The sequence below is a fragment of the Melanerpes formicivorus genome, unplaced genomic scaffold, assembly GCF_026170545.1.
Source record: "Melanerpes formicivorus ecotype bairdi unplaced genomic scaffold, bMelFor1.0.p_v2 SCAF_115, whole genome shotgun sequence".
Taxonomy (NCBI): Eukaryota; Metazoa; Chordata; class Aves; order Piciformes; family Picidae; genus Melanerpes; species Melanerpes formicivorus.
In genome coordinates this window covers 301,477-318,270 of record NW_027142467.1, presented here as the reverse complement: position 1 = coordinate 318,270, position 16,794 = coordinate 301,477, and the positions used below count along the sequence as shown (strand labels likewise).

At 66.2% G+C, this 16,794-nt stretch overlaps 1 protein-coding gene across 2 annotated transcripts; it reads left to right on the top strand.

Moving 5' to 3' along the window:
• Positions 1–459: 459 nt before the first annotated feature.
• Positions 460–16,631, top strand: MYL9 (myosin light chain 9). Of its 2 annotated transcripts, XM_068167361.1 has the most exons (5): positions 473–562; positions 1,769–1,842; positions 11,553–11,756; positions 13,273–13,434; positions 15,392–16,631. In XM_068167361.1, exons 3-5 carry the CDS (start codon positions 11,573–11,575, stop codon positions 15,562–15,564), a joined length of 519 nt encoding a protein of 172 aa, XP_068023462.1. In that variant the 5' UTR covers positions 473–562; positions 1,769–1,842; positions 11,553–11,572; the 3' UTR covers positions 15,565–16,631. The 2 variants fall into 2 exon arrangements, with proteins under 2 accessions (XP_068023463.1, XP_068023462.1); XM_068167362.1 differs by lacking the exon at positions 1,769–1,842 and having other exon boundaries at positions 460–562.
• The last annotated feature ends 163 nt before the right edge of the window (positions 16,632–16,794 follow it).

Genomic DNA, 16,794 nt, shown 5'->3' with positions numbered 1-16,794 from the left:
CCTTCTGACCCCTCTGCAGCGTGCTGCCCCTGGGCCATTAACAAAGGCTCTCCACCAGCCCCGGGGCAACCTGCTAAGGGCAGCCCGGGAGGGCCACCCACGCGTGGGCCCCTGCCCAGGGTCACCTGCAGCCACCCACGGCTCGGCAGGGCACGGTGGCACCAGGCGCAGGGATGCCCAGGCTGGCATTGGCTCCTGTCCGTTCCCAGTGCCCTGGGCGCCACCCGGAGACGCGCATCTCCCCGCGGGAAAGCGGACACGCGTGGGTCGACTCCCGACGCCCTTTCGTCTATGTAAGGCCGGCCCCGCCGTCCCGGCCCCGCGACCCCGGCCCCGCCGCATTCTTCTGCCTTCTATGGGCCGAGCCGGGGCGGGCGGCGCCGCCCCGGGCCCCCCCTGCCCGCCCCTGGGGCCGGGTCCCGCACAGCAGCTCCGAGCAGCGCCGGCAGCCGCAGCTCCGACAGCTCCCGCAGCTCCGACAGCTCCCGCAGCTCCGACAGCTCCCGCAGCTCCGACAGCTCCCGCAGCTCCGACAGCTCCCGCAGCTCCAGCTCGCCTCCAGGTGAGGCGGGACCGGACCCCGCGCCCCACGCCGCCGGACAGGGCAGCGGCCGAGGGGCCACAGGGAGCGGCCGGCGGGGCAGGAGGGAGCGGGGCAAGAAGGAGCAGGGCAGGAAGGAGGGAGCGGACAGCAGGGAGCGGGGCAGGAGCGAGTGCGGCAGGAGGGAGCGGGGCGGGAGTGGGGCAGAAGGGAGCGGGGCAGGAGGGAGAGGGGCAAAAAGAAGCGGACAGCAGGGAGCGGACAGCAGGGAGCGGGGCAGGAGCGGGGCAGAAGGGAGAGGGGCGGGAGGGAGAGGGGCAAAAAGGAGCGGACAGCAGGGAGTGGGGCAGCAGGGAGCGGGGCAGGAGCGAGTGCGGCAGCAGGGAGCAGGGCAGCCCCGGCGGGGACGGAAGGACCGGGGCAGGAGCAGTGGGGTGGGATGGATGGAGCCGGGCAGCCCCGACGGGACGGGGTGAAATCGGGGCACCCCGGAGGGGCAGCGGCAGCACGGGAGGGGGTGACTGTCCCGGGGGCAGCCCCTGCTGTGCGGTGCTGGAGCCGGTGCTGGGGTCAGCCCTCGGCGGGGGCAGGAGGGGCTCCGGTGCATCCTCAGCGGGCCGCTCCCCCGGCGGGCGGGTGTGGGGAGCATCGCTCCGGGGCCCGACGGGGATGTGCCGCCAGGGGAGGCGAGCTGGGTCAGAGGGACCCGGAGCGGGGGCGTCCCGGCTTCCCAGGGGTGGGCAGCGCTGCGGGGGCAGGTCCTGCTGCCCGGCCCTTCGCCCACCTCCTGCTCTGGGGCAGCTGCTCCTGGCTGCAACATTTTTGCCTTTCCCCCCGAAGGCTTTTTGCTGATGGCCAGAGCCAAACTCCAGATGCGTGGATGGGGCTCCAGAGATCTCCCCAGTGGCCTCTGAGCAAGCTCAGGCGAAAAAAAACCCCACCACCAACTGTTGTAGGGCAGAAAAACCTTTATTTAGCTCATTTCCCTCGGCCTTCGAGAGAGGAATGTTGTGTTTGCTTGAGCTTTGCCCCTGAAAAGTTGAGGTCCTCTTGGTGGGACTGTGACAGGAGCCAGGCAGGCTCTAAAGCAGGAAGGTGGAGGGGAAGGCAGCAGCCGAAGCAGCATTCTTTGGGGAGGAACATCCCCGAGTGTCAACAGCCTCTCTGCTGACCAAAGATGGTTTGGTTTCTTCAGTCGCTTGATTTTTTTCCTCTCCTGGCTGGCAGGCTCTGTGTGGCTGTAGGAGGAGTCTGAGGTCACCTCCCCCTCCGAGGCGCTGCCGCCAGATTCCCGGTCCGAGGTGAGCCCCTTCCTTCTCCTGGGCAGATCCCGAGCCCAGGCAGCTGGCCTGAGGCCCTGAGGCCCTTCTGCCTGCCGGTCCCGTGCCCCAGCCTCTGCAGGCAGCAGAAGGGTGCTGGGTCCCCTGCGTGCTGATGGTGCACATGCATGGTCTTCTCCTGGTGACCCCAGAAGCTGCCCTTGGGAAGGAGCACGCTGAGCTCCTGTCCCTCTGAACTGCCCCAGGGCCTGCCTGCCAGACCTGCAGCCCAGCCCCGAGCTGGGCATGGCCCCGGGGCGTGGGGAGAGCCGAGGGAGGGCTGTGAGGAACACTCCCTCGTGGGGGCTGCTGCACACTCCCCCCCGGCTCCCTGAAGCTGCTCTGCTCTTTCCCACCTGCACATGAGCTCTGCTGGCTCCGGTGCTGGTGCCTGCGGCTGCCCCCGGGGCTCAGGTCCTGCTTTCCCCTTGCCTCCAAGCTCCCTTTCCCGCAGGCATCTCTCCTGGCTCCCTGGCTCCATTCGGGCCCTGTCGAGTGGCACAGGGTGGCACAGGGCTCCTGCCGCAGCTCCCAGCGCCTCTGCCCGGCGCTGAGGCTCCCCTGGCACCGGCAGCCTCGGCAGCAGGGGTTGAGCTGGGCAGAGCCACGGCCCCGGGGCATCCCGAGCAGGGCTGTGCTGCAGGCAAGGGAGGGCTGCCAAGCAGATCACAGGATCAGTCTCACAGCATCACCAAGGTTGGAAGAGACCTCGAGGATCATGGAGTCCAAGCTGGCACCACAGACCTCATGGCTAGACCACGGCACCAAGTGCCACATCCAATCCCCTCTGGAACACCTCCAGGGATGGGGACTCCACCACCTCCCTGGGCAGCACATTCCAAAGGCCAACAACTCTCTCTGTGAAGAACTTTCTCCTCACCTCCAGCCTAAACTTCCCCTGGCGCAGCTTGAGACTGTGTCCTCTTGTTCTAGTTCTGCTTGCCTGGGAGAAGAGACCAACCTCCACCTGGCTACAACCTCCCTTCAGGTAGTTGTAGAGGGCAAGGTGGCTGTAGCCAGGTGGGGGTTGGTCTCTTCTCCCAGGCAACCAGCACCAGAACAAGAGGACACAGTCTCAAGCTCAGGCAGGGAGGATGAGCTCCTCCTTGTACAGCAGCCTGCTCCTGCTGGGGTGGGATGGCTGCTCCTGGGCAGCTCTGGTGCTGGGCAGCTGCAGCCACAGCCCTCCCAGGGCTCCTCCCTCCAGCTGCAGGGCTGTGCCCTGTGACAGCCCAGGCTCTTTGGAGCTCTCTTTGGAGCACACCTGGAGTCCTGTGTCCAGTTCTGGGCTCCTCAGTTTCAGAAGGACATTGAGAGACTTGAAGGTGTCCAGAGAAGGGCAACAAAGCTGGGGAGGGGTCTGGGGCACAGCCCTGTGAGGAGAGGCTGAGGGAGCTGGGGTTGCTTAGCCTGGAGAAGAGGAGGCTCAGGGGAGACCTTCTTGCTCTCTGCAACTCCCTGCAGGGAGGTTGGAGCCAGGTGGGGGTTGGGCTCTTCTGCCAGGCAGCCAGCACCAGAACAAGAGGACACAGTCTCAAGCTGTGCCAAGGAAGTTTAGGCTTGAGGTGAGGAAAAAGTTTTTCACAGAGAGAGTTGTTAGCCATTGGGATGTGCTGCCCAGGGAGGTGGTGGAGTCCCCATCCCTGGAGGTGTTCCAGAGGGGATTGGATGTGGCACTTGGTGCCAGGGTTTGGTTGTCAGGAGGTGTTGGGTGACAGCTTGGACTGGATGAGCTCTGAGGTCTTTTCCAACCTTATTGATTCTCTGATTCTCTTTCCCTGCCCCAGCCAAAGGCATCCAGCAGATGCACATCCTGCACCTGGCTGCCAGGGGGAGAGGAGCTGTGAGCGGGAGCTGAGCCCTGCCAGGCTGTGCTGGGCAGCTCCACGGGGTGCCAGGGTGCCAGAGCCTCAGCAGTGCTCCGGGAGGGGCAGCTGCTTTGCCAGCTTTGGAGGAGGCTCAGCCCTGGGCAGCCCTTAGCAGCACATCCCAGGTGGTTGTAGCTTCTGGAGGCACAGGAACGCCCCAGGGCCCAGGGCCAGGCTGCTGCCACCACAGGGGACCCTGCCCTGTCCCCTCCCCACCTGGGCAGCCTCCCTTCCTGCCAGCCAGTCCTGCCAGCAGCCCCCAGCCCGTGGGCTCAGCAGCAGCTCCCTGCTGTTCCACTCCTCAGCAGGCTGCAGCGGCAGAGGGGAGGCTGCAGGGTAGGGAGGGCTGGAAGCAGGCAGCAGGTGGGGCTGGGGCAGGGCTGCACTGCCCCTGTGGCCTCTCCCAGCCTCCCCAGCAGGGTCAGGAGGCAGCTCCAGGACCCAGCTGCCTGCCTGCATTTGCCCAGGGGGGGCCATGGTGGTTTATTGCCCTGAGAGCTCTGAGCTTTGCTCTTTCTCTTCCAAGCTGAGCTCTTTTCTGTGCTACCTTAGAACTTTCAGGCCAGCACTGTGCCCCCCAGGCCTGCCTCTCAGGTGAGGGGGTGCAGGAGGCAGGGAGGAGGAGGGGGAGGGCAGGGTCAGTGGCTTTCATGCCAGGCTGGCTGGGGCCTCACTCCTGGGCTGGAGCTGCTGTGGGAGAGCCCTGCAGCAGGGCTGGCAGGAGCAGGAGCAGTCCTGGTGGGGCTCCTTCTTGCCAAGGCTGTGCCAGCTGCCTCAGCCACCTCCACCCCCGGCTGCAGGGCACCAGGGCCCCCCCAGCACTCTCAGCATTGGGGTGCTGGGGATCCCAGGGAGCAGCAGGGGCCCCAAGCCCGGGGGGCTGTGGCTGGTGAGCCCTCAGGCAGAGCATGGAGCAGGCCTCTCTGCCAAGCTCCTCTGTCTCCTGCCAGAGGCAGTTTCCCCCACACCGACCCCAGAGAGCCCCAGGCAGACCCAGGAGCTCTGGCAGCAGAGCTCAAAGGGGCAGGGGATGGCCAGGCCAAGCTGGCCCTCGGCACTCAGCAGCTCTGCAGGGCATGCTTGGGTCACACTGCACCCCCCTGTGCTGCCAGCACCTCCCTGAGTCCCCCCAAGGAGAGAGGGCTCCCTGGAGAGGCTGGCAGGCTGGGCTGCTGCCCAGCAGGGCAGGCTGGGTGCTTGGGTGGTGTTCATCCTGTGCTGAGAGCAGAGCTCCTGCCCCTTGCTCCAAGCCTTCTCCTAATTACCCTGCCAATAATGGCTGTGTGGGCAAAGCTCTGCTTGCTCCTGCTGCCCTGGCACACTGCAGGCTCCTCCTGCTGCCAGGGGAGTGGATGGGGCCTGGCAGGGCACAGGGGAGGCTGGCAGGGCACAGGGGAGGGCTGGCAGGGCACAGGGAGAGGCTGGCAGGGCACAGGGAGGGGATTCTGCCCCTCTGCTCCACTCTGCTGAGCCCACAGCTGCAGCTCTGGGGCCAGCTCTGCAGCCTCTGTGCCAGGAAGGCTCTGGAGGGGCTGGAAGGTGTCCAGAGCAGGGCCAGGAGGAGGAGCAGAGGGCTGGAGCTGCTCTGCTCTGGAGCCAGCCTGAGAGAGTTGGGGTTGTGCAGGCTGGAGAGGAGAAGGCTCCCAGGAGACCTTCTGGTGGCCTTCCAGGATCTGCAGGGGGCTGCAAGAGAGCTGGGGAGGGACTTTGCCCCCCTCTGAGGGGGGGCAGGAATCAGGCCTGGGACAGAAAGCCAGCAATGGACACTGGCAGCCCAGAAGGCCAAGGGCAGCTGTGCTGCCCTTGGCCTTCTGGGCTGCCAGTGCCCATTGCCAGAGGTGGAAGGAGAGAGAGGATCCAGAGGTGGAAGCCTCCTGCCTGGAGGTGTTTGCAGCCAGGCTGGAGGTGGCTGTGAGCAAGCTGCTGTGGTGTGAGGTGTCCCTGCCCATGGCAGGGGGCTTGGGGCTGGCTGAGCCTTGAGGTCAGCCCTGGCAGCTCTGTGCTCCCCTGCAGGGATGGGGCAGGGATGTGCTGACTGCTGGGAGGTGCTGGGCCCTGACCAGGGCAGCTCAGAGCAGTGCAAGGGAGGGAGCTGAGGGCAGTGCAGTTCCCACCCCAGTGCCTGCAGCCAGTGGGGCACAGGGGGGCTGAGGGGACACTGTCTCCAGGGGGACATACAGCGTGTGCCCTGCAGATGAAGGGTCCAGCTTGGACTCAGGGGGTGCTGGCAGGCTCTGGTGTGGTGCAGTGCTCCTGCAGTGGGATGGGAGTGGGTGTCATAGTATCACAGAATCAGTCAGGGTTGGGAGGGACCACAAGGATCAGCCAGTTCCAACCCCCCTGCCATGGGCAGGGACACCCCACACTAGATCAGCCTGGCCAGAGCCTCATCCAGCCTGGCCTTAAACACCTCCAGGGACAGGGCCCCAACCACCTCCCTGCACAACCCATTCCAGGGCTTCACCACTCTCATGGGGAAGAACTTCCTCCTCCCCTCCAGCCTCAATCTCCCCACCTCCAGCTTCATTCCATTCCCCCTAGTCCTAGCACTGCCTGAGATCCTGAGCAGTCCTTCCCCAGCCTTCCTGGAGCCCCCTTCAGATCCTGGAAGGCCACAATGAGGTCACCTGGGAGCCTTCTCTTCTCCAGACTGAACAGCCCCAACTCCTTCAGTCTGTCCTCACAGCAGAGCAGCTCCAGCTCTCTGCTCATCCTCCTGGCCCTGCTCTGGACACCTTCCAGCCCCTCCACATCCCTCTTGTCATAGGGGCTCCAGAACTGGAGGCAGTACTCCAGGTGGGGTCTGCCCAGAGCTGAGCAGAGGGGGAGAATCACCTCCCTTGCCCTGCTGGCCACACTTCTCCTGCTGCAGCCCAGGCTCTGGTTGGCTTTCTGGGCTGCAAGTGCAGACTGAGAGCTCCTGGTGAGCTTCTCCTCCCCCAGCACCCCCAAGGCTCTCTCCTCAGGGCTGCTTTCCAGCCAGTCCCTGCCCAGCCTGGCTTTGTGCCTGGGATTGCCTCCAGCCAGCTGCAGGACCCTGCACTTGGTCTTGTTGAACCTCCTGAGGTTGGCTTGTGCCCAGCTCTCCAGCCTGCCCAGGTCCCTCTGGCTGGATCCCTTCCCTCCAGCCTGTCCAGGTCCCTCTGGATGGATCCCTTCCCTCCAGCCTCTCCAGGTCCCTCTGGCTGGATCCCTTCCCTCCAGCCTGTCTGCTGCTGTGGCTGGGGGTTGGCACTGGCTGCAGCCTGGGTATCTCTTTCCAGAGCATCCTGGCATGGGGAGTGAGGAGCAGGCCAGGGCCAGCCAGCCTCTACCTCTGAGGGACAGCAGGAGAGGAAAGGGACAGCAGCAGAGGCGATGGTTGCAGGCTGCCCCAGGGCAGGCTCAGGCTGGAGAAGGGCCTGGAGCCCCTGGGCTAGAGGAGGGCTGAGGGAGCTGGGGGGGGTTGAGGCTGGAGCAGAGGAGGCTGAGGGAGAGCTCCTTGCTCTCTGCAGCTCCCTGCAGGGAGGTTGGGGTGAGGAGGGGGCAGCCTCTGCTGCTTGGGGCCAAGGGCCAGAGCAGAGGCAATGGTTGCAGGCTGCCCCAGGGCAGGCTCAGGCTGGAGCTCAGGAGATCTTTGTGCCCTGGAAGGGCTCTCAGAGGTTGGCAGAGGCTGCCCAGGGCAGTGCTGCAGTGCCCATCCCTGGGGGGGTTCCAGCAGCTGTGGCCCTGGGGCTGAGGGCCATGGTTTGGTGCTGAGCCTGCAGGGCTGGGCTGGGGGAGCCTGGGGGGCTCTGCCAACCTGCTGTGCTCTGTGCCCCAGCAGGCATGGGCTGGGGAGGGCTGCAGGGCTGTGTGGCTGCAGGGGAAGGCTCTTTGCTCTGCCCTGGTCTGTGCCAGCTCTGGAGTCCTGCTGGGAGGGAGGTCCCCAAGGCCCTGAGGTCTTCTGGGGTGCATCAGCATTAAGGACCCAGCTGGAAAGCAGGTCCTGGAACAGCACAGGCAGCCCAGAGCAGCCAGGCTCTGTCCCCAGCTGCTGGCACCCAGGTGGAGCTGCTCTGGAGAGGCTCCTGAGCTGCTCCCTGTCCCCTGCTGGAGCAGCAGGAGCCCAGGCAGCCCAGGGGACACACAGCACAGCACTGGTGCCAAGGCCCTGTCCCTCCTCCATGGACCTCATCCTAATGCATGAGCTGAGCATTGCCCCCAGGCTGCTCCCCCCCAGGCACTGCCCTGGGTGGGGAGCTGAGGCACAGGGCTGGGGGCAGGCAGTGCCTGTGGGAGGACTGAGGACTCCAAGCAGCTTCCTGCCTGGGGCTGACCTCTGCCCAGGCTGCCTCAGGAGGCTGTGCTGAGCTGGCAGCTGGCACATCCCTCTGCCAGGCTGCTCCCTGCTGGCATGGAGTCAGAGAATTGTTTGGTTGGCAAAGCTCTCTGAGCTCCTCCAGTCCAACCAGCACCATCCAGCCCCTGGGGCAGATGCTGCCAGCCCTCAGCTGCTTCCACTTTCCTGTGAGCAGTGATCACAGAGTCACAGAAGTGTTTGGCTTGGCAAAGGCCTCCAGGATCACCCAGTCCAGCACCAACCCAACCCCACCATGGCCACCAAACCCTGGCCCCAGCTGCCACGGCCACAGGGCTCTGGAGCCCCTCCAGCCATGGGGACTCCACCACCTCCCTGCCAGCCTCTGCCAGGCCCTGACCACTCCTCCAGCAGAGACATTTTGCCTCCTCTCCAGCCTCAGCCTCCCCTGGCACAGTTTCAGGCCTGTGGTGGTTTGAGCCTTAACTGGGAGCCAAGAGCTCAGATGGGGGCAAGGCTGAGAACCTCTCCCCTGTTCCCCCCCACACTCCCTCCCAACAGAGGGGAGGAAAAAGAGGAAAGGGAAGGGGAAAAAGGGAATGGAAGGAAAAAAAGGAAAGGGAAGGGGAAAAAGGAAAGGGAAGGGAAAAAAAGGAAAGGAAAGGGGGAAAAAGGAAAGGGAAGGGAAAAAAGGAAAGGGAAGGGAAAAAAGGAAAGGGAAAAAAGGGAAGGGAAGGGGGAAAAGGGAAGGGAAGGGGGAAAAAGGAAAAGGAAGGGGAAAAAAGGAAAGGGAAGGGGAAAAGGAAAGGGAAAAAGAAAAGGGAAGGGGAAAAAGGGAAGGGAAGGAAAAAAGGAAAGGGAAAAAAGGAAAGGGAAAAAAGGGAAGGGAAGGGGGAAAAGGAAAGGGAAGAGGGAAAAAGGAAAGGGAAAAAGGAAAGGGAAGGGGAAAAAGGAAAGGGAAAAAGGAAAGGGAAAAAGGAAAGGGAAGGGGAAAAAGGAAAGGGAAGGGGAAAAAGGGAAGGGAAGGGGAAAAAGGAAAGGGAAGGGAAAAAAGGAAAGGGAAAAAAAGGAAAGGGAAAAAAGGGAAGGGAAGGGGGAAAAGGAAAGGGAAGGGGGAAAAAGGAAAGGGAAGAAAAAGAAAAGGGAAGGGAAGAGGAAAAAGGGAAGGGGAAAAAGGAAAGGGAAGGATAAAAAGGGAAGGGAAAAAGGAAAGGGAAGGGGAAAAGGGAAGGGAAGGGGAAAAGGGAAGGGAAAAAGGAAAGGGAAGGGGAAAAAGGGAAGGGGAAAAAGGGAAGGGGAAAAAGGGAAGGGGAAAAAGGGAAGGGAAGGGGAAAAAGGGAAGGGAAGGGGAAAAAGGGAAGGGAAGGGGAAAAAGGGAAGGGATGGGAAAAAGGGAAGGGAAGGGAAAAAAGGGAAGGGGGAAAAAGGAAAGGGAAGGGGGAAAAGGGAAGGGGAAAAAGGGAAGGGAAGGGAAAAAGGGAAGGGATGGGAAAAAGGGAAGGGAAGGAGCAAATGCACCAAGCAGTAATTTGGAGTCAGCCTGGAGGTGAGAGGCAAAAGCTTGCTTTAACCAACACACACCTGACAGCAGCAGGAGAGGTTCAGAAGGGCAGGGCACAAGGGTGGGTGGGAGAGGGCCAAGGAGGGAGAATACAAAGGCAGTCCCTCTCTGGAGAGGCACAGAGGCAGCAGGGGAAGGGGCAGGGGAGCAGGAGGGCAGCTGCAGGAGCTCTCCTCCAGGGGAGGCAGGAGCCAAAGGGAGAGCCACCAGCTGCAGTGCCCTGCTCCTGACACCCCAGCTGGGCAGGCAGGGGCAGGGGCACAGACTCGGCTTCCCAGGGGGGGAAATGCCCTGCAGGGAGGGCAGAGCACCCACAGGCCCTCCCCCCTGCTTTGGTTTCGTCTTCAGAGCGGGTGTTCATCCACCAGGAGGCCATTGCCTCTCCTTCCATCACCTGAGCCCAGCTCCCTGCAGCCTCCCCTCAGGAGCTGTGCAGAGCTGGGAGCTCTCCCCTCTGCCAGCTCAGCTTTCCCTGCCAGGGCTCTGCCCTGGTGGTGTTTGGGGTCCCTGTGGTCCCTTTGTCGTTCCTCATGGGACACCCAGGGCCCAGCTGTGTGCCCAGGGGTCTGTCCCTGCCCCTGCTGCCCCACCTCTGCCCCTCAGGGCTGTCTCTGACCTGTAAGAGCAGCACCATTGCTCAGCAGCCACAGTTCCAGCGCTGCTTGCTCCTTCTGCAGCCCTCTGAGGGCCTCTGCAACCTTCTTCCCTCCGCTCTGGGGCCCTTCCTGGGGCTCCCTGGGCAGAGGGCAGGGCACAGCTGGGCACTGCAGCGGGCAGCCAGTGGCCTGAGGCCCAGCTGGAGCAGCAGGATGGAGGTGGGATGGAAGGAGGGGGAAGGGAGGCAGTGGGATGTGAGGAGTGTGCCCAGCAGGTAGCCCCTGGTGCTGGCTGCTGGGTGCTGTGCCCTGTGCCCAGCCCACCTCCCAGGGCTGGCTGGGGTCTGCTGTTGCCCAGTGAAATGGAGGATGCCAGGGAGAGCCAGTGCCTGGCAGCAGGGCTGGGGAGGGCTGGGTGAGCCCTGCCAGGGCAGGAGGGGAAGCCTGGGGAGAGGGCACTGCTAAACTCTGCCCCAATGCCAAGGCAGCGGTGCCCATGGCCACCCCCGGGGCTCAGTGCCAGGCCTGGCATCTCCCTGTGCCAGGGCTGCAAGGGGACAGGTTTGGGGGGTGGGGAGAGCCCTGGCTGCAGCTGTGGGCACAGCCTTGGGCAAGGGTGCCAGTGGGTGCTGCCTGCTCTTGTGACTGCCAGGGGGACTCACTGGAGCCCAAGTGTCCCTGTGCCCATGGCTGCCCCTGCCAACACCTTGCCCCGCTGCTGCCAAGTGTGTGACAGCCAGGGAGGCTGGGCACAGGGCTGGCAGTGCCAGGGGGACTGAGGCACAGGGCTGGCAGTGCCAGGCAGGCTGAGGCACAGGGCTGGGGGTGCCAGGAGGACTGAGGCACAGGGCTGGTGATGCCAGGCAGGCTGGGGCACAGGGCTGGCAGTGCCAGGCAGGCTGAGGCACAGGGCTGGCAGTGCAGGCAGGCTGAGGCGCAGGGCTGGCAGTGCAGGCAGGCTGAGGTGCAGGGCTGGCGGTGCCAGGGGGACTGAGGCACAGGGCTGGCAGTGCAGGCAGGCTGGGGCACAGGGCTGGCAGTGCAGGCAGGCTGGGGCACAGGGCTGGCGGTGCCAGGGGGACTGAGGCACAGGGCTGGCAGTGCAGGCAGGCTGAGGCGCAGGGCTGGCGGTGCCAGGGGGACTGAGGCACAGGGCTGGCAGTGCCAGGGGGACTGAGGCACAGGGCTGGCAGTGCCAGGCAGGCTGAGGCACAGGGCTGGGGGTGCCAGGGGGACTGAGGCACAGGGCTGGCAGTGCAGGCAGGCTGAGGCACAGGGCTGGCAGTGCCAGGGGGACTGAGGCACAGGGCTGGCAGTGCAGGCAGGCTGGGGCACAGGGCTGGCAGTGCCCCTCCCCAGCCCTGCTGACGCTGCTGCCCTGCCCCCAGGCGCCCCCCCAGCTGCCAGGATGTCCAGCAAGCGTGCCAAGGCCAAGACCACCAAGAAGCGCCCGCAGCGCGCCACCTCCAACGTCTTCGCCATGTTCGACCAGTCCCAGATCCAGGAGTTCAAGGAGGCCTTCAACATGATCGACCAGAACCGCGACGGCTTCATCGACAAGGAGGACCTGCACGACATGCTGGCCTCCCTGGGTGAGGGTCCCTGCCCCCCTGCCCCTGCCCCCCTGCCCCCTGAACCCCTGCCCCCTGCCCCCCTGCCCTGCAGGACCTGCACGACATGCTGGCCTCCCTGGGTGAGGGTCCCTGCCCCTGCCCCTGCCCCCCTGCCCCCTCCCCAGCAGCAGGGCTGAGCTGCTGCCCGGCTGAGCGCCTCAAAGGCCATCTCTGGTGGGATGCCCTTGGGGCATCCTTGCCCTGTGCCAGCTGAGAGTGGCTGCAGAGCCTGGGGGCAGAGCCCTGCGCTGGCACTTCAGAGGCTGTGTTGCTGGTGTGTTGCTCTGCCAGCTGTGCTCACTAGGAGAGGCCCCTGGCCCTGCAGCAGCTTTGCCCTGGAGCTGGAGCAGCTTTACCCTTGCCCTAGAGCAGCCCCCAGCCAGAGCCTGCCCTTCCCTGCAGGCTCTGCTGCCCTCCCCCTGCTGCCCTTCCCTGCAGGCTCTGCTGCCCTCCCCCTGCTGCCCTTCCCTGCAGGCTCTGCTGCCCTCCCCCTGCTGCCCTCCCCCTGCTGCCCTCCCCCTGCTGCCCTCCCCCTGCTCTCCACCCACTGCTGCCCTTCCCTGCAGTCTCTGCTGCCCAACCCCTGCTGCCCTTCCCTGCAGGCTGTGCTGCCCTCCCCCTGCTGCCCTCCCCCTGATGCCCTTCCCTGCAGGCTCTGCTGCACTCCCCCTGCTGCCCTCCCCTGCAGGCTCTGCTGCCCTCCCCCTGCTGCCCTCCCCCTGCTGCCCTCCCCCTGCTGCCCTCCCCCTGCTGCCCTTCCCTGTAGGCTCTGCTGCCCTCCCCCTGCTGCCCTCCCCCTGCTGCCCACCCCCTGCTGCCCTTCCCTGCAGGTCCTGCTGCCCTCCCCCTGCTGCCCTTCCCTGCAGGCCCTGCTGCCCTCCCCCTGCTGCCCTTCCCTGCAGGCTCTGCTGCCCTCCCCCTGCTGCCCTTCCCTGCAGGCTCTGCTGCCCTCCCCCTGCTGCCCTTCCCTGCAGGCTCTGCTGCCCACCCCCTGCTGCCCACCCCCTGCTGCCCACCCCCTGCTGCCCACCCCCTGCTGCCCACCCCCTGCTGCCCTTCGGGATCGCTGTCAATGATTGACCTGGCAGCCAAACCTGTTCTGGAGGTCCTCCTGCCCAGGGGAGAGATCTCCTTGCTCCCATGAGCTGCAGCTGTGGTGGCAGGGAGGGGCTGGTCCCCGGGGCAGAGGAGGTTAAACCCCCCCTGGGCCATCCATGGTAGGAGCAGCGCTGGGTTCAGCGGCAGCTGAGGCTGCGTGGGGGCAGTGCTGCCCCTTGCCTCGGGTGCTGCCGGCTGCCAGCTGCGAGGGGAAGGGGCAAAGCTGTGGGGCTGGGTTCCTGGTCACCCCCAGATGTATTCCTGCATCTCCCTCGAGGCTGAGCCCGGCACAGCTCTGTCCCAGGGTGGCCTCCTGCCCCGCTCAGAGCAGGGCAAAGGTGCCGTGGAAGCAGGGTGGGCAGGGGCCTGGCACCCACTCCTCTGCCTGTGTCTGCAGGGAAGAACCCCACGGATGAGTACCTGGAGGGGATGATGAGCGAGGCCCCAGGCCCCATCAACTTCACCATGTTCCTCACCATGTTTGGGGAGAAGCTGAACGGCACCGACCCCGAGGACGTCATCCGCAATGCCTTCGCCTGCTTCGACGAGGAGGCCTCGGGTACGGGCAGCCCCTGCCCCTGCTGCCCCCCCTGCTGCCCCTGCTGCCCCCCCTGCTGCCCCTGCCGCCCCTGCTGCCCCCCCTGCCGCCCCTGCCGCCCCTGCCTGCCCCCCTGCCGCCCCTGCCGCCCCTGCCTGCCGCCCCTGCCACCCCTGCCCCCCCCTGCCCCCCCTGCTGCCCCTGCCACCCCTGCCCCCCCTGCCGCCCCTGCCGCCCCTGCTGCCCCCCCTGCCGCCCCTGCCTGCCGCCCCTGCCCCCCCTGCCCCCCCTGCCGCCCCTGCTGCCCCCCCTGCCGCCCCTGCCTGCCGCCCCTGCCCCCCCTGCCCCCCCTGCCGCCCCTGCCGCCCCTGCTGCCCCCCCTGCCGCCCCTGCCTGCCGCCCCTGCCACCCCTGCCCCCCCTGCCGCCCCTGCCGCCCCTGCTGCCCCCCCTGCCGCCCCTGCCTGCCGCCCCTGCCACCCCTGCCCCCCCTGCCGCCCCTGCCGCCCCTGCTGCCCCCCCTGCTGCCCCTGCTGCCCCCCCTGCCGCCCCTGCCGCCCCTGCCTGCCACCCCTGCCACCCCTGCCCCCCCTGCCGCCCCTGCTGCCCCCCCTGCCGCCCCTGCCTGCCGCCCCTGCCACCCCCTGCCCCCCCTGCCGCCCCTGCCGCCCCTGCTGCCCCCCCTGCCGCCCCTGCCTGCCGCCCCTGCCACCCCTGCCCCCCCTGCCGCCCCTGCTGCCCCCCCTGCCGCCCCTGCCTGCCGCCCCTGCCACCCCTGCCCCCCCTGCCGCCCCTGCCGCCCCTGCCGCCCCTGCCGCCCCTGCCTGCCATCCCCGCCCCGGGCACGGGGCCCTGGCAGCTCCAGAGGGGAAGAGCCGGGCAGGGCTATCTCTGGGAGGTCACAGAGTGCTCTGGGCTGGAAGGGAGCTCCACAGCTCACCCAGTCCCAGCCCTGCCCCCAGCAGGGACATCCTCCCCTGGAGCAGGCTGCCCAGAGCCCTCTCCAGCCTCACCTGGAACAGCTCCAGGGATGGAGCCTCAACCACCTCCCTGGGCAGCCTGCTGCAGTGTTCCAGCAGCCTCCTGGGGCAGAACTTGTTCCTCACATCCAAGCTCAATCTGCTCTGCTCTGCTCTGAAGCCATTGCCCCTGGGCCTGTCCCTGCAGGCCTTTGGGAGCAGTCCCTCTGCAGCCTTCCTGTAGCCCCTTCAGGTCCTGGCAGGCAGCTCTAAGGTCTCCCTGGAGCCTTCTCCTCTCCAGGCTGAACACCCCCAGCTCCCTCAGCCTGTCCTCACAGCAGAGCTGCTCCAACCTCCTGAGCATTTCCATGGCCTCCTCTGGCCCCTCTCCATCAGTCCCTGCAGCCTCTATCCCCAGGGTAGAATAGAACAGAATAAACCAGGTTGGAAAAGACCTTCAAGATCGTGTCCAACCCATCAACCAATCCAGCACCACCTAAACAACTAACCCATGGCACCAAGCACCCCATCAAGTCTCCTCCTGAACACCTCCAGTGATGGTGACTCCACCACCTCCCTGGGCAGCCTGTTTCATAGTGTCATAGTATGATAGGATCAGTCAGGGTTGGAAGGGACCACAAGGATCAGCTAGTTCCAACCCCCCTGCCATGGGCTGCTCTAAGGTCCCCCTGGAGCCTTCTCCTCTCCAGGCTGAACACCCCCAGCTCCCTCAGCCTCTCCTTGTAGCAGAGCTGCTCCAACCCCCTGAGCATTTTCCTGGCCCTCCTCTGGAGCCTCTCCATCAGCTCCAGGTCCTTGCTGTGCTGAGGGCTCCAGAGCTGGATGCAGAGCTCCAGGTGAGGTCTGAGCAGAGCAGAGCAGAGGGGCAGGATCCTCTCTCCCCAGCTCTGGCCACACTGCTCTGGCTGCAGCCCAGGCTGCCCTTGGCCTCCTGCTCCTTGCCGCTCAGCCCTGCCCCCGTGCCCCCTGCTGAGGCCACCCCCTGCTGCCTCCCCGCAGGCTTCATCCACGAGGACCACCTGCGGGAGCTGCTGACCACCATGGGGGACAGGTTCACGGACGAGGAGGTGGATGAGATGTACAGGGAGGCTCCCATCGACAAGAAGGGCAACTTCAACTACGTGGAGTTCACACGCATCCTCAAGCACGGCGCCAAGGACAAGGACGACTGAGCCCGGCCCGGCGCGGCGCGGCACGGCACCGCCCGGCACGGCACGGCCCCTGCCCACCAGCCCTCTGCCCCCACCGCAGGCTCCCCCCTGCTCAAGCACTTCCCAAGACCAGCACCCCACACGGGGTCACACTCCTGTCACCGCTCCCTCCATCAGCCCCAGGCCTCCCCTCGCCCCACTGGGACCCCCAGCCTGCCCTGGCATTCCCCAGCCTGGCAGCCCCCAGCCTGGGCTAGCAGCCCCCAGCCTGGCCTGGTAGCCTGCCCTGGCATTCCCCAGCCTGGCAGCCTCCAGCCTGGGCTAGCAGCCCCCAGCCTGGCCTGGTAGCCTGGGCTGGCATTCCCCAGCCTGGGCTAGCAGCCACCAGCCTGGGCTGGCAGCCCCCAGTATAGCCTGGCAGCCTGCCCTGGCAGCCCCCAGCCTGGGCTAGCAGCCCCCAGCCTAGCCTGGCAGTCTGGGCTGGCATTCCCCAGCCTGGCGTGGCAGCCCCCAGCCTGGGCTAACAGCCACCAGCCTGGCCTGGCAGCCCCCAGCCTAGCCTGGCAACCTGGCGTGGCAGCCCCCAGCATGGGCTGGCAGCCCCCAGCCTGGCCTGGCAGCCCCCAGCCTGGTGTGGCAGCCCCCAGCCTGGCCTGGCAGCCTGGCCTAGCAGCCCCCAGCCTGGGCTGGCAGCCCCCAGCCTGGCCTGGCAGCCCCCAGCCTGGCCTGGCAGCCTGGCCTAGCAGCCCCCAGCCTGGGCTGGCAGCCCCCAGCCTGGCCTGGCAGCCCCCAGCCTGGCCTGGCAGCCCCCAGCCTAGCCTGGCAGCCTGGGCTAGCAGCCATTGTCACCATCGAAGCCACGGTGCTGCTGCTGGTCCCTGGGGCCAGGGTGAGCATCCCAGGGCAGCGCTGGCTCAGGGCTGAGCAATCCCCACCTGAGGAACACAGCACAGAGGAAGGATCTGTCCCCTCCTCCTGCACTCCCTTCCTTCATCAGAGGACCCCCACTTTGCTGCCCCCTCCCTGGCTGTGATCTGAGGGCCTGGGGGAGCAGAGCAGTGCATAAAGCCTGACAGGTGTGATCTGGAGCTGTGCTGTCTGTGTCTGCCTCCTGGGCCCGTGCTGTGCCACACCACACTGCCAGCCTGCTGGCTTTGGGCACCACATCTCCCCAGCTGCCTGCTGGGGCCAGCTGGGGCCCTCCCAGCAGGGCAGCCTGGGTGTGAAGCCAGTTCACTCCCAGCCCACATG